At 39.0% G+C, this 13,911-nt stretch overlaps 1 protein-coding gene across 2 annotated transcripts; it reads left to right on the forward strand.

The window, feature by feature from the left end:
* Positions 1 to 5,658: 5,658 nt before the first annotated feature.
* On the forward strand, positions 5,659 to 7,155 carry LOC136707809 (C-C motif chemokine 4 homolog). Of its 2 annotated transcripts, none has more exons than XM_066682069.1 (3): positions 5,659 to 5,819; positions 6,356 to 6,470; positions 6,662 to 7,155. In XM_066682069.1, the coding sequence occupies exons 1-3, from the start codon at positions 5,744 to 5,746 to the stop codon at positions 6,771 to 6,773; spliced, it is 303 nt and encodes a 100-aa protein (XP_066538166.1). In that variant the 5' UTR covers positions 5,659 to 5,743; the 3' UTR covers positions 6,774 to 7,155. The 2 variants fall into 2 exon arrangements, with proteins under 2 accessions (XP_066538166.1, XP_066538167.1); XM_066682070.1 differs by having other exon boundaries at positions 5,662 to 5,819; positions 6,359 to 6,470; positions 6,662 to 7,110.
* The last annotated feature ends 6,756 nt before the right edge of the window (positions 7,156 to 13,911 follow it).

Below are 13,911 nucleotides of genomic sequence, written 5' to 3' on the forward strand. Positions count from 1 at the left end.
CTTAAAATTAAAGGGACACTCTTTCAACCTAAACCATTTCTGCTGCTTCTCTATACAGCAAATGGAGCCACAGTGAACATTTCAACATATTTCCCCATGTTTACAAAAGCACAAAAAGCTTTTGAGGCTCCTCTGACATACAACAAAATAAGCCAGTGGGCTGTTCCAGAATTGTGTCTAAAAGTTTGTGAAACAAATTTGTAAAATACTGGTTAATTAAATGTGTTCATTCTAGGATTAAATTTTCAAAGTGAATAATTTAATAGTATTTTAGGATATTTATCAGCTTTCAGCTTTATCAGTTTTCAAATGGTGCTTTTCCACTGCATGTAACCTACATAACTATTCTACACAGCACAGCTCTTATGCTTTTCCAATTGCCAAATCTGATACCTGGTCCCTGGTCCCTGGAGCTGGGTAAGTTTTCAGTCACAGCTCACACTGGGTTCTAATAGCTTTCTCATTAGAAGAGGTTTGTATGCTCCTTGGGCTGATGGCTGACAAAAATTTTCAGGGAAAGCCAAACATGCAACAAGTAAAACTGTGAGAACTGGGGTGCGGAGCCGTGTTCAGTCTAAAAAACAAAACAACACGCAAATACACTGAGTAAACAGCGCCTAACCTTACCACCACTGTTGTTGTGGTTTCCAAAGCCAGCGAGTCCTGTTAGGGATGGGGTTTTTAACGTCTCCGGCTCTATTTTGTGGGGGAGCCCTGTTAGTGGAAAAGTGACCAGGTTTAAGCGAGCCGAGCCTTGTTGAGTCGAGACATGTAGACTAAGGATGTATATCTTCACCACTAAGGTCGATTCGATACGCATCTCGATACACTGCCACCGATACGATATTATTGCGATACACTGAAAACGCTTGTCGATACAATGCGATACAAATCACTCCTGTTCAGGATACAGTGCAATTCAAAAATGATTTGATAACGATATGACTTAATTATAAGAGGATTTGGTTTGATAAGTAATAATTCGATACATTTAGTTGAGGTTTGAGGATGTATTAGCCTAACCCATCAGTTTTCTTAACTCAATAGCACAATTCTGCTTTACTCTCTGTAACGATCTGAGGGATGTATGCATCTGGTTGTTTTCAATGGAGTAAAACCAATACATAATATAAAAAAATGCATAATTCAATACATTCAGACAGAGAATTACGTTTTATTCAGTTGAATTACTCAGTTATATTCTCCGTCTATATTTATACAAAATGTATAAAACATATTAAAATGAACAGTTTTCAAAAGTGCAGTATTAAAAATGTGCATAGAGAAAATTATGATTTACAACACATACTATTGTCTGCTAGACATATCTGCTACTCCACACCGTGCCGTCGTGGAGGTTCATCGTGCCGTCACCAGGTTTGTCGTGTTACTAGCGTATTTTATAGCCCCACGGCATTGCAGATTGAGTGCATCTTGTTAAGTTGACCACCTCGCTTAAAAAAACCCAAAATATGGTCACACGTTTGATTTGTGTGTCTTTTTTTGGTGCATTAAATATCTCTTTGTCATTGCTAATGTTCTCGTTTCCTTCCATTTTTGTTGTGTACGTCTGGGTGCTTGAGTCCGTGCCTGAGGACCCGATGGTGCATTTATGTTGCCTCAGAACTAAAGAAATCAATGAAAAAATACGTTGACTCAGAATATACGTTAGAATAAGGAATAGATACTGCAAAACAAAACAACCGATTTAACCATGGTCTTTGCCGATGCAAAAAGGCTAGAGGAGATGCACCGTAAATTCGCCCGCAAATTAAACCCGATGCAACTTGAATCTACCGGTGCAGTCGCATTGCAGACATGTGTGCCGAACCACTGATGTGAATCGGTGAATCTCCCCATCCCTAATTTAGACCCAAGCGGTGGAAAAGCACCAAAAGATTCCATGGCACTGATATGGATATCTGAGAATATTAATTGCATATATGCCATTGTTTTCTATGTAGGAAAATGTTCCTTTACATAGGTTCCACCAGGAGTAAGAATTGTCCTTGTTCCATACATTAATATTAACTTTTGACTGTAAGTTGCTTATGAACAAATGTGGTGCATGTGAGTTGTTTATGGGAACAGAAACACCAAATTAGATAAATAAGAGTAAGCCAAATTCTAATCATTATGACAAGAACTAATGAATTTTCTACTACACACTAGTCACACTGAGATTAAATTGTCCATATTGACAATGATGAATTTTTTCTGCTCTTTTCTTGTTTCTGTAGTATGCCCTAATGTCTTTTAATTAGCAATGTTGTGTAATGTATCTGATTAGAGTAACCATTGTAGCTGTCTCTATATATGTTTCCTTTGTGAGGAAGCAGAAGAAGCTCTATTTAGCTCCAATGTTCACACACAGGAAATGCAGTTCTAGAGTGAAGAACGTAGTATACTTTATATTACAACTCAAGTCCTTTTAGTTTGGCCAGATTTTGGGGCAGTGTTTGTTTAAGAACACTGCATGCATCACCAAACATTCCCTACACTGGACATGTCCAACTTACTGTGTTTTCAAAAGCATCCGATTATTGGCCTGCATCAACATGGTTTGGCCCTGAGCTGATTTGCTTATCCACACTCTTCACAAACAGATCTGTGGGGAACTTTCGCCTCTCCCCAGAAATATCCTACTATTATCATTGCCAAGAAGCTCCAGGCACACATTTTTTTTGTTGCTTATGTTGATGCCAAAAGAGGTCTTGAACTCTGCAAAGCAGTAGAAACTTATATGCACTGTGTGTGTACTTGGTCTGTCACTTAGTGGCTGAGTTGATGTGGTTTCTAAATGCATCCACATTTCAATAATACCACTTACGTTCACACTGAAACACTGATATATATATATATATATATATATATATATATATATATATATATATATATATATATATATATATATATATATATATATATATATATATATATATATATATCTCCTCTCATAGAGTGAGTTATAGATGATAATAGAGCCAGACTAGCATTGTGTTAGATGTCTTGTCCACAATGACAGGGTTCTAACAGTTGTTAGTGTTTGTCATCGACTTCATTACTATTGTCACTCTAACAAGCTTCTAGCAAAGGCCTTCAAGTTTCACTGGTTAATCTAAATAGATCTGGCCAATAGTTTGCTTATTTTGGTATTATATTGAAAACCCCAAATTCAGTATCTCAGAAAATCTGAATATTACTTAAGACCAGTACAAAAAAAGGATATTTAGAAATGCTGGCCAACTGATAAGTATGAACATGTACAATACTCAATACTTAGTTGGGGCTCCTTTTGCCTGAATTACTGCAGCAATGCGGCGTGGCATGAAGTCGATTAGTCTGTGGCACTGCTCAGATGTTATGAGAGCCCAGGTTGCTCTGATAGTGGCCTTCAGCTCTTCTGCATTGTTGGGTCTGGTGTATTACATCTTCCTCTTCACAATACCCTATAGATTTTCTATGGGGTTAAGGTCAGGCGAGTTTGCTAATTAATAATAGGGATACCATGGTCTTTAAACCAGATACTGGTAGCTTTGGCAAGTGTTAAGTCATGTTTGAAAATGAAATCTGCATCTCCATAAAGTTGGTCAGCAGCAGGAAGCATGAAGTGCTCTAAAACGTCCTGGTAGACGGCTGCGTTAACCTTGGGCCTCAGAAAACACAGTGGACCAACACCAGCAGATAACATGACACTACTCAGCAGCAGTCCAGTCCTTTTTTGTCTTTAGCCCAGGCGACACGCATCTGATGCTGTCTGTTGTTCAAGAGTGGCTTCACACAAGGAATGCGACAGCTGAAACCCATGTCTTGCATACGTCTGTGCGTGGTGGTTCTTGAAGCACTGACTCCAGCTGCAGTTCAGTCTTTGTGAATCACCCACTCTTTTTGAATGGGTTTGCTTCACAATTCTCTCCAGGGTGCGGTTTTCCCTATTGATTTTACACTTTTTTCTACCACATCTTTTCCTTCCCTTCGACTCTTTATTAATGTGCTTGGACACAGAGCTCTGTGAACAGCCAGCCTCTTTAACAATTATTTTTTTCCTCTTGTCCTGCTTGTGTAAGGTATCAATGGTTGTGTTTTGGACACCTGTCAAATCAGCAGTCTTTCCCATGATTGTGTAGCCTACAGAACAAGACTGAGAGACCATTTAAAGGCCTTTGCAGGTGTTTTGAGTTAATTAGCTGATAAGAGTGTGGCATCAGGTGTCTTCAATATTGAACCTTTTCCACAATTAATGATTATAATATACAAGTTTCACTCTTTGAATGGAATTACTGAAATAAATCAACTTTTTCATGATATACTAATTTTATGAACAGTACCTGTACTATGGGAAATGTTTTACTCATCTGTCTGAAAATGTACCCTGGCTTCATCTACAAATACAAAGAAGTAAAAAAACTAAACTAAAACTAAAGAAGTAAATTTCAGAGACCATTTCTTGCCTCATAGACTACATTTGTGATAAGAGAATATGAACCTGTTATCTGTTATTTATTTGAGTTAATGAAACTGTACTATGGTTTTGCAGACCTTTGACATTTCTCTTAGTCTAGTGAGAACAGAGTGTAGAATTTGACCTGATTCACATTCAGTTAACCCAGCTGCCCCTCCACTTCTCTGTAGAAAACCACACAGACTGTGGTGAACTGCACTCTGCTCTGCACAGGATTTTTCTGTACTAAACAATTTCTTTATTTTTCTCTACACTAATATGTGATTCTGTCTTCAAATACAAGCAAATAATTGTTTCTAAAAGAGATTTCTACCTATTCTTTTTGCATAATTCAATGTAAATTATCAGACATTTTGATGTGTATTAGTTTACTGTGGAGAAATGTACTGACTTCTTTACAGTGGTGGTCATATGCTTTTTTATTTACAATATAAAACTCGCCACAAGGCTACATATGTCTTGGGATGTTGTATACATAAAGATGATGTTGGTAAAGTAGTGGTAATCCTAAATAATACAGAATATTTTTTAATTAAAATAGCCTGTATTTGCTTAACCCATAAATATATTTGAAAAAATACTTCTATACATTTCTGAAAAAAAGTCAGACATTGGAAAATTATTTCATGTTAATTTATGTAAACTTTTTTGTAAGGACGCTTCTAGAAATATTCAGTTGTCTTGTTCCCCACCACATCAAAACTTCACACATCAGATGCTTTTCGGTCTTGTCCTATAAATATTACACTGACCCACCCCACTCCCCCAACACACAATTTCAAGTTGTTTTCTCTTATCAACGGTTTTGGTGCTGTACCATTTCTGCATAGTTGTTACGATTATATATATATATATATTCTATATTATATATATATATATATTCTGTAGCTATTTATAAACTTACCATGTCCACATTTTTATTTAATTTTTTATATTTATTTTTATATATATATATATATTTTTTTCTAAAGTTTATATTCTGTGTATTACTGAAATGGTTAATGATGATTTGGGGGTATTGATTGCTCATTTTGCAGTTTGGTTGCTTTGTTTGAAGGAGAAAACCACAATTTCCTGTAGATGCAGTACTTTTTTTCTCTTCCTTTCAGTAAAGGTGGAACATTTTGTCCCCTCACCTAAACCTCATTCGCCCCCTCCCCTAATCTGCTCATTAAAAAACAAGTTACATACAAACTTCACATCTTATGTAATCTCCATCATCCACCATCTCTCATCATACCATTTTTGATCTCCATCACCTGACGAGTACAGTCTGCAGCCATGCCAAAGTTTTACTGTGCATTTCTGCTGGGTTCACTGGTGCTCATCTGTCTGCAGTCATACACAGCTGGCCAGAGTAAGAGATATATGTACTTTTCAGATAATTGCTCTTTTATACGGTATTTATGACATTTTGTGTTCTTTCTTGTAACATTGTCCATTACCTGGCACTAATGTGTTTGGGCCTGAGTGCTTTTGTCTGGTCTATAGACATCTCATAACATAAAGTGTTCTTTGACTCTTCTTTTTCAAGTAATTTTTTTTGTACATGTAATCAGACAAAGGCAATTCATGCATTTATAATTGTGCTTGTGTGTTCATTGTTCTATACAGAACAATTTACTTTACTAAAGAACCCTTGAAGGACCATTTTTAAAGGTGCACTCTGACTGAATGCCTATTTCATATGCCCAGTTGTAAAAAGTGTAAAGGCAAAGTTTCTCAAATTGGTTCATTTTTAATTGCACTGGTGAATCAAAACCTGGAACATTTTCTCCCATGTTTGTTTAATTTATGTATTTAGATACACTTTAAAAACATAAAGATATTTTCAAATTATTTAGCTTCTGATTAGTATATAATACATTCTATAATAATATGTTTTTCGCCAAGCAGGTGGAAAATCACCAGAGGAATGCTGCTTTAAGTTCTACAACAAACCAATTCCCATTAAATCCATCTCAGTATATGAAGAAACAAGATTTGAGTGTCCAAAAGCAGGAGTTGTGTAAGTTTTCACCCTCTTACATTGACTATTCATATATAAAAAAACTATAAAAAACTAAATTGTGTATGGTCCCATAGTGACTTTGCATCATTTGAAATTTTCAGTCCCAAAGAAATCCCTGCTGTAATGAAAAGTGGAACCAATGTCAATTTATTCAGTTTACATTAACATTAATCTTGTTTATTCTTCAGGTTTATCACCAATAAAGGCCTTCGGATCTGTGTGGACCCCAACTTCAAGTGGGTAAAGCGGGCCATAGACCAGATTGATCTTCGAGTTTTGGAAGGGTCAACCAGTGATTAAATCCTCTCTCTCTATTACTGTGAAATCAGCTTTCATTATCTTAACAAAATACACTTTTCATAACTAAAATTTTCATACGTCATATAGAAATATGACTCTTTCTAGAGGGTTAAACTATTTTATTTTCTCTGGATAAACCTGGCATTTTCTAAATAAGCTCACACAAAATAAATGTTGCTTTTTGTTATATTTCAAATAAGTTATATTGCATTATTTTTCAATAAAAACATTTTTGAACAGAAAACAGTGTTTTGTTCATGTTTTTAAACTATAACTTTTAATATTACATATTTTTACTTTTTTTTCTTTTTTCTTTTTTTTTTTTTTTTACAAATTTGTATTTTTACTTTGTATATTACTAAATATAGCCAGTACAAGTGGCACAGTGGGAGCCAAGCACAAATAAACACAATTGAGGGGAATACACTAGTATGAGTCTTTCTTTGTAGACAGAAGAGTATGGTCAAATTTGTTTAGAAGATATGCATTTGTCACAACTGTGTCCTCAAAGTCGTCTTTAAATTTTGTAGATCATGTCTGATAGGCTTTTACCTTTATTCACAGGTTTCAGTTGATTATTATTATTATTATTTTGTTCAATGAGTGAGGTAAGATTGTTAATTCAAATTTTTCTGAACCATAAATAGTTTGGGCCTTAATCAAGGACAAAAGACAAAAAAAAGCATTTTTGGTTGTTGTAAAACATCTAATGATATGTCTCTTCCTCATTTAACATATTAATGACTGTGAACTCATGCATTAGGTGCAGTTAATACACACCCAGAGTGGCGGACAGCTATCCTCATTTTTTTAGCTAACATATTTGAACTACTTGATGATGTCTACTTTATATAACATTTGATGCAGTGCATACTGACACAGTCCAGTGAAGTTTTACACTTTTTTGTATATTTTTTAACCCATTTGGCCAAATTAAACTTGGTGGTCTTATATTAACTTGTATTAAAAGTCTGCAAGATTTCAAACTACTATTGGAAATCTCATGCAAATGTTGTTAAGCTAGTAGGGGAAAAAATCTAGTTGAAAATATTGTCCTATATAACAACAGTGTTTGTTCAAATCACGTGAAGTGGCCATGACATTCAGCTGTTCGGCTCCAAGTCAGTTTATTGGCAGGTGGTGGAATAATTTTCTCAATTTAAGTTTTAGCAGCCCTCAGAAATCATTTAAAACCCTGTGAGGAATTATGTGTCAGAACATGTTTTTGAACCTTTGCGATTTAAATCCAGAGACTGCTGTGAAAATAAAATGGGTCTGAAAAAATATGTTTGGGTAAAGAACTACAAAACATTAGTAACAATTTTAGATACAATCCCAAAATTCATTGGGACTCTGGGTAATATGTACATAAATCTAAATAAAAACTGAATGCAAGATTGTGTCAGGACCAGCTGGACTGAGTCACAGGAGCAGAAGCGGTGGGAGACACCGCCGGCGCAGGAAGAGGTGGCCTTGTGAGCAGCCTGGGGCTCTGGATCCTCTAAAGCAGCCTCGGTCTCTGGATCCTCTGGAGCAGCCTGCACTGGGACTGAAAACCCTACTGAGGTGCCCTCAGAAGCAGTTTAAATATAAACTTTGGAGAGCCTCCTCTTAAAAGGCAATCATCAAAGGAATGGTATGCCTGATAGAGCCTACCAGTTCCCTAGTGGTTGTCTGTAAAGGAGGGCAAGCTGGCATGCTTTTCTAGCATCCATAGGAACTGAAGACTGGGGCATGGGAGCTGGACAGAACTCAGGGCTCTGAGCAGGACAGATCTCTGGGCTCTGAACGGGACTCTTTTGCAGTTTGGACTTCTTGGATCTCCGCTTTAAACTGGAGCTGGCACCTAACTCACCAACCTGCTGAGCAGGTGCCAATCCAAAACGTCCTACAGAAACACAGTGCTGTCCCTTTGAAGCCCTAGACTCGACTATGGACGTTTGGAGTTCACCTAGCCTTTAAAAACCTCCCGTAACCTCTAAAGAGTTGGCTGTGCTAGCTGCGTGCCTATGTAGGGTGGACATTATGTCAGGACTGGGTGGACTGAGGGAAGCGAATGCAAATGTTCTAACAGAGCACTTTATTTAAAACCAAGATAATGAACTGACAAATTTAACAGAGATACATTAACAGAGATCCTGAGACCTAGACTGGGAGACAGATACAAAGAGACCTAGACTGGGAGACAGATACAAAGAGACCTAGACTGGGAGACAGATACAAAGAAACCTAGACTGGAAGACAGATACAAAGAGACCTACACTAGGAGACAGATACAGAGAGACCTAGACTGAGATACAGATACAAAGAGACCTAGACTGAGATACATAGATCGATAGAGAATTACTCAGACTATAGAGAGATAGGGAAATACTAAAATTAAAAAGAGAGGGAAGTATGACGTATGATGATGTTGTTTTAGGTGAGCAAAAGGGGCACGCCAGGATCAAGTGTTCAAGGGGTCGGAGCCCAGAGCAGAAATGGGACACACTTCGTCGTGCATACCTTCTTGTGCTTACATCACCTTCAGCCGAGCTCCGCTCCACATCACAGTGGTTACTGGAGCCTCGAACAGAAATGTGTTTAAAGTTGTTAAGGTAATGTATCATAGTCTTTTCTTCGTATTTGGAAGCGTTTCTGTGTCACATGAGCCTTTCACTTTCTGCTCTATATTTTAAAAATACTGAAAGTCGTCACTTCTGTCCCTATAACGTCACAAACACACCTGACCATTATTGACTTTCTGGCGAGTTAATCCAGTTACATCTGTGCAGTTTTTCTGTTTAACATTAACTTTAGAAGAAAACAGGCCAACACATTAAATCCGGAACAGGGGACTGCATTTTAGCTATCACACAGCACGTTTTATCAGCCAGACCATATAAAATATGAAATATAAGTATTTTTACATAAATGTCTGGATCCTAGCGATGCTAGGCATACAGACATTTATCAAGTCTGTATTACTTCTGGTTGATAAAATGTGGTGCTTGCTTTTACTAACATGAAATAAGAAAGAAATGTAGTAACAAGAAATGACAAAAATATTATTTTATTATTTTTGCTTATGGCCAAATGTTGAATGGAATTGAATCTGTCCAAAAAGGCATTTGGTTTTTATCTTCTTAACGAGTATTTATTTATGTATTAAATTTCAGCAGCATAGTTGCATGGTTATTGAAGCATTTGTGCTGCCAACCTGCCCCTTGTGTCATCTGTTTTTGAAAACTCAGATATGGCCACCCTAACTTAAATACACACTACTAACAAGGAACACCTGGGACAGATAACGAGGGGGCAGGACTACAAAGGAGGCACCTTGAGAGGGTGGGACTAAGGCTGAGACGAGGGAGACAGGAACAAAACAAAAAACAAAACAAAACAAAGAGCCACATGCTTCTATGCACATGACCAACAAAGGAAACAATGAGACACAGACAGAGCAGGAACACACTAGACAGGGCAATTCATAACAGATTGACTCATCTCACAGACCCATATTTTATTCATAACAGAGAACAAATATCAGATGTTGAAAGTGAAACATTTTTCCAAGTCATAAAAAATATTAGCTAACTTAGAACCTGATGTCAGCAACAAATACCAAAAAACATTTGAACAGGGTCACAAAAAGGTTGGAAAAGTAAATGATACTTATAAAAAACATCTCAAGGAGCAATTGGCAACTAATTCACATGACTGGTTATAAAAAGCATTTGAGAGAAGCAGAGTCTCTCACTATTAAAAAAATGGAAATTATTGTCTGAGAACACAGTTCGTTGTGTAATCCACAAAAGCAAATTAAAAATGTATCACGTAAAGAAGAACACAAACATCAACACAATCCAGAAATTCTGCTATTTTCTCTGGGACAAAGCTCATTTAAAATGTATTGAGGCAAATTTGAAAATTGTTTTGAGGTCCAGCAAATTAAAATCTGAAATTCTTTTGGGAAACAACGGGACAGTCCACACCTTTCACCAACTGAAAACATTTGATGCATCGTGAAAAAAAATCTAAAGACCTATGACTGTTGAGCAACTAGAATCCTACATCAGATAAGAATGGGACGACATTCCTCTCCAAGAACTCCAGTAATTGATCTTCCCAGAGGTTTACAGACTGCTATTAAATAAAATATGAAGGAAGACAAGGTAGACATGGCCTTGTCCTTACTTTTTTGACATATGGTACTGCCATCAAGTTCTAAATGAGTTAACATTTTTTCTAGAAAATTGAGAAAATTATTTACAATATTAAACTCCTGAAACTCCTGAATATCCAGATGAACTACAGGACAATGAGTCACACTACAGGAGCGAGGTGAGCCGGCTGGCGTCTTGGTGCAAACACAACCATCTCTCTCTGAACACTGAGAAGACCAAGGAGATTGTTGTGGACTTCATGAGAAACCACACACAACATGCCCCTCTATCCATCAATGGGGCTGCTGTGGAGAGGATGAGCAGCACCACATTCCTGTGTGCACGTCACAGAGGACCATCAACACAGCATCACTGGCCAAGAAGGCTCACCAACAGCTCTACTTTCTCCGCAAGCTAAGAAGAGCTCCCACCCCATCATGATCACCTTCTACAGTGGGGCCATCGAGAGTATCCTGACTAGCTGTTTCACTGCGTGGTACGGGGCCTACACAGCATTCTGCCTCAGAACCATCCAGCGTATTGTGAGAACTGCTGAGAAAATCATTGGTACCTCTCTCCCCTGCCTTCAGGACTTATTCAGCTCCCGTCTCCTACGAAAAGCCCTCTGCTTGACAGGTGATCCCACCCACCCGCTACACAGCTTCTTCAGCCTGCTGCCATCAGGGTGGAGACAGTGTAGTCTCAGGGCTAGGACCAGCAGACTGAGGGATAGCTCCATCCATCAGGCTATGAGAATGCTGAACTCTCTCCCTGCTCCCCCCCCCTCCCACTTCTGCCCCCCACACACACTACTCAGCAACCTCATCAATTACCACCAATACCCAACTGTGACTTTGAAAATCAGGCAGGCACTCAATCACTTTAACCAGCCTCCACGCTTCATATCCCTGTATTTGCACTACTGTTGACACCGGGTCTGTTTACATTGGTACTGTCACTTAAGCTCCCCATCAGACCTAACTGTGACTTTTTCAATAGGTATGCACTTGTTCACTTTATTTAGTTGTTATGCAATTATCTTGCACTATTGTCTACTCTGCCTTGTACATCCAGTGTCCTACCTCCTCCTATCATGATTATTTTGCACTACTGTTTACTCTGCCCTGTATATCCAGTATCCTACCTCCTCCTATTATGATTATTTTGCACTACTGTTTACACTGCCTTGTACATCCATTATCCTACCTCCAAATCAGGTTATTGTCTTCAGTCAGTGTCCCATTGCCTCATGTATGTCTATCAGTGAGCTGCTGGTATCGTATGTCCTTCACTTGTCTTCTGTTGTCCTGCACTTGTCTTCTGTTTGTTCACTTTCATATATTTATATACTTAGCTTAGTTGAATTTAGTAAATTTTTTGGTAAATGTTACTGCATCTTGGAGAGGAGAGTAACGTAAATTCAATCCTTTGTATGTCTTGTACATATGCAGAATTGACAATAAAAACTCTCTTGACTTTTGACAATTTACACTGCTTCCCTTTCTTTTGGTCCTGGGGTTGTATCATCATCTTCATCTTTTCTGCTTATCCATTTCAGGATTGAGGTGGCAACAGGGAGAGCAAAGAAGCCCAGACATCTCTGTCCCCCTCAACTTCCACCAGCTCCTCTTGAGGGATCCCCAGGCGTTTCCAAGCCAGGAGATATAATCCGTCCAGCGTGTCCTGGGTCTACCCCGGGGCCTCCTTCCAGTTGGATGTGCCTGATATACCTCCAGCGGAAGGCATCCTTACCAGATACCCGAACCACCTCAACTGACTCCTCTCAACGCAAAAGTGCAGCGACTACTACTCCAAGCTCCTCCCTAATCACTGAGCTCCTCACCCAATCACGGAGAGTATGCCCAGCAACCCGTTGGAGAAAGCTCATTTCAGCCGCTTGTATGCGCAATCTCGTTCTCTCTGTCATTACCCAGAGTTCATGACCAAAGGTGAAAGTGAGTATGTAAACTGACCGGTAAATTGAGAGCTTTGCTTTATGGCTCAGATCTCTCTTCACCATGATGCACCTAACCTATGGTCAATCTCACAATCCCTCTTCCCATCACTCGTAAACAAGAACCCGAGATACTTCAACTCCTTCACTTGGGGTAGGTTCTCACCCCCTACCTGAAGGGAGAATGCCATCTGTTTCTCGGTGATAACCATGGCCTCAGACTTGGAGGTGCTGATCCGCATACCAACCACTTCACACTTGGTGGCAAACTGCTCAAGTGAACGCTAGAGGCCTGCACAAGCAGCAGAGATGCCACCTCTTGAGCCCCTTAATGGAAGCCTTACTGTCCCAAGCTACACCTCACCACCCTGTCCATGGACATCAGGTACAGAAGTGGAGACAAGGCACAGCCCTGACAGACCCCAACGCCCACATTGAACAAGTTTTACTTACTGCAGAGGATGCAAACACAACTCAAACTCAAGAGTACAAGGACCATACTGTTCATGGTCGGAGTGACCCTGGCACCACAAACTCACAAAGCTCCTCCCACAGAATCACTCAGGGAATACGGCCATAGGCCTTCTCCAAATCCACAAAGCATGTGTAGAGTGGAGTAGCAAATTCCCAGGCCCCCTCAGTCATCTGTAAAAAGTAGAGTTGGTCCATAGTGCCACAGCCAGGAAAAAATTGGCATTGTTCCTCCAAAATCCTAGATTCAACTGTCGGATGGATTCTCCTTTTCAGCACCTTTTTTTTTTTTTTTAAATAGGAACCACCACCCCTGTTTGCCAATCCAAAGGCACTGTCCCCGAGGTCCAGGCAATATTGTAGAGGCGTGTCATCCACGACAGCCCCACCGTATTGAGGGCTTTCACTAAATCTGGGCAACTCTCATCCACTTCTGGGTCTTTGCCACTGCAAAGCTTTTTCACCACCTCAGTGACTTTAGCCAAGGAAATGGAGTCTGACACCCCAGATGCTTCTGGCCCTACCTCCTGCACAGGAGGCATGTCTCTTTAGTTAGGGAATTCAAAAT

This window comes from Hoplias malabaricus, chromosome 9 (assembly GCF_029633855.1).
Source record: "Hoplias malabaricus isolate fHopMal1 chromosome 9, fHopMal1.hap1, whole genome shotgun sequence".
Classification (NCBI taxonomy): domain Eukaryota; kingdom Metazoa; phylum Chordata; class Actinopteri; order Characiformes; family Erythrinidae; genus Hoplias; species Hoplias malabaricus.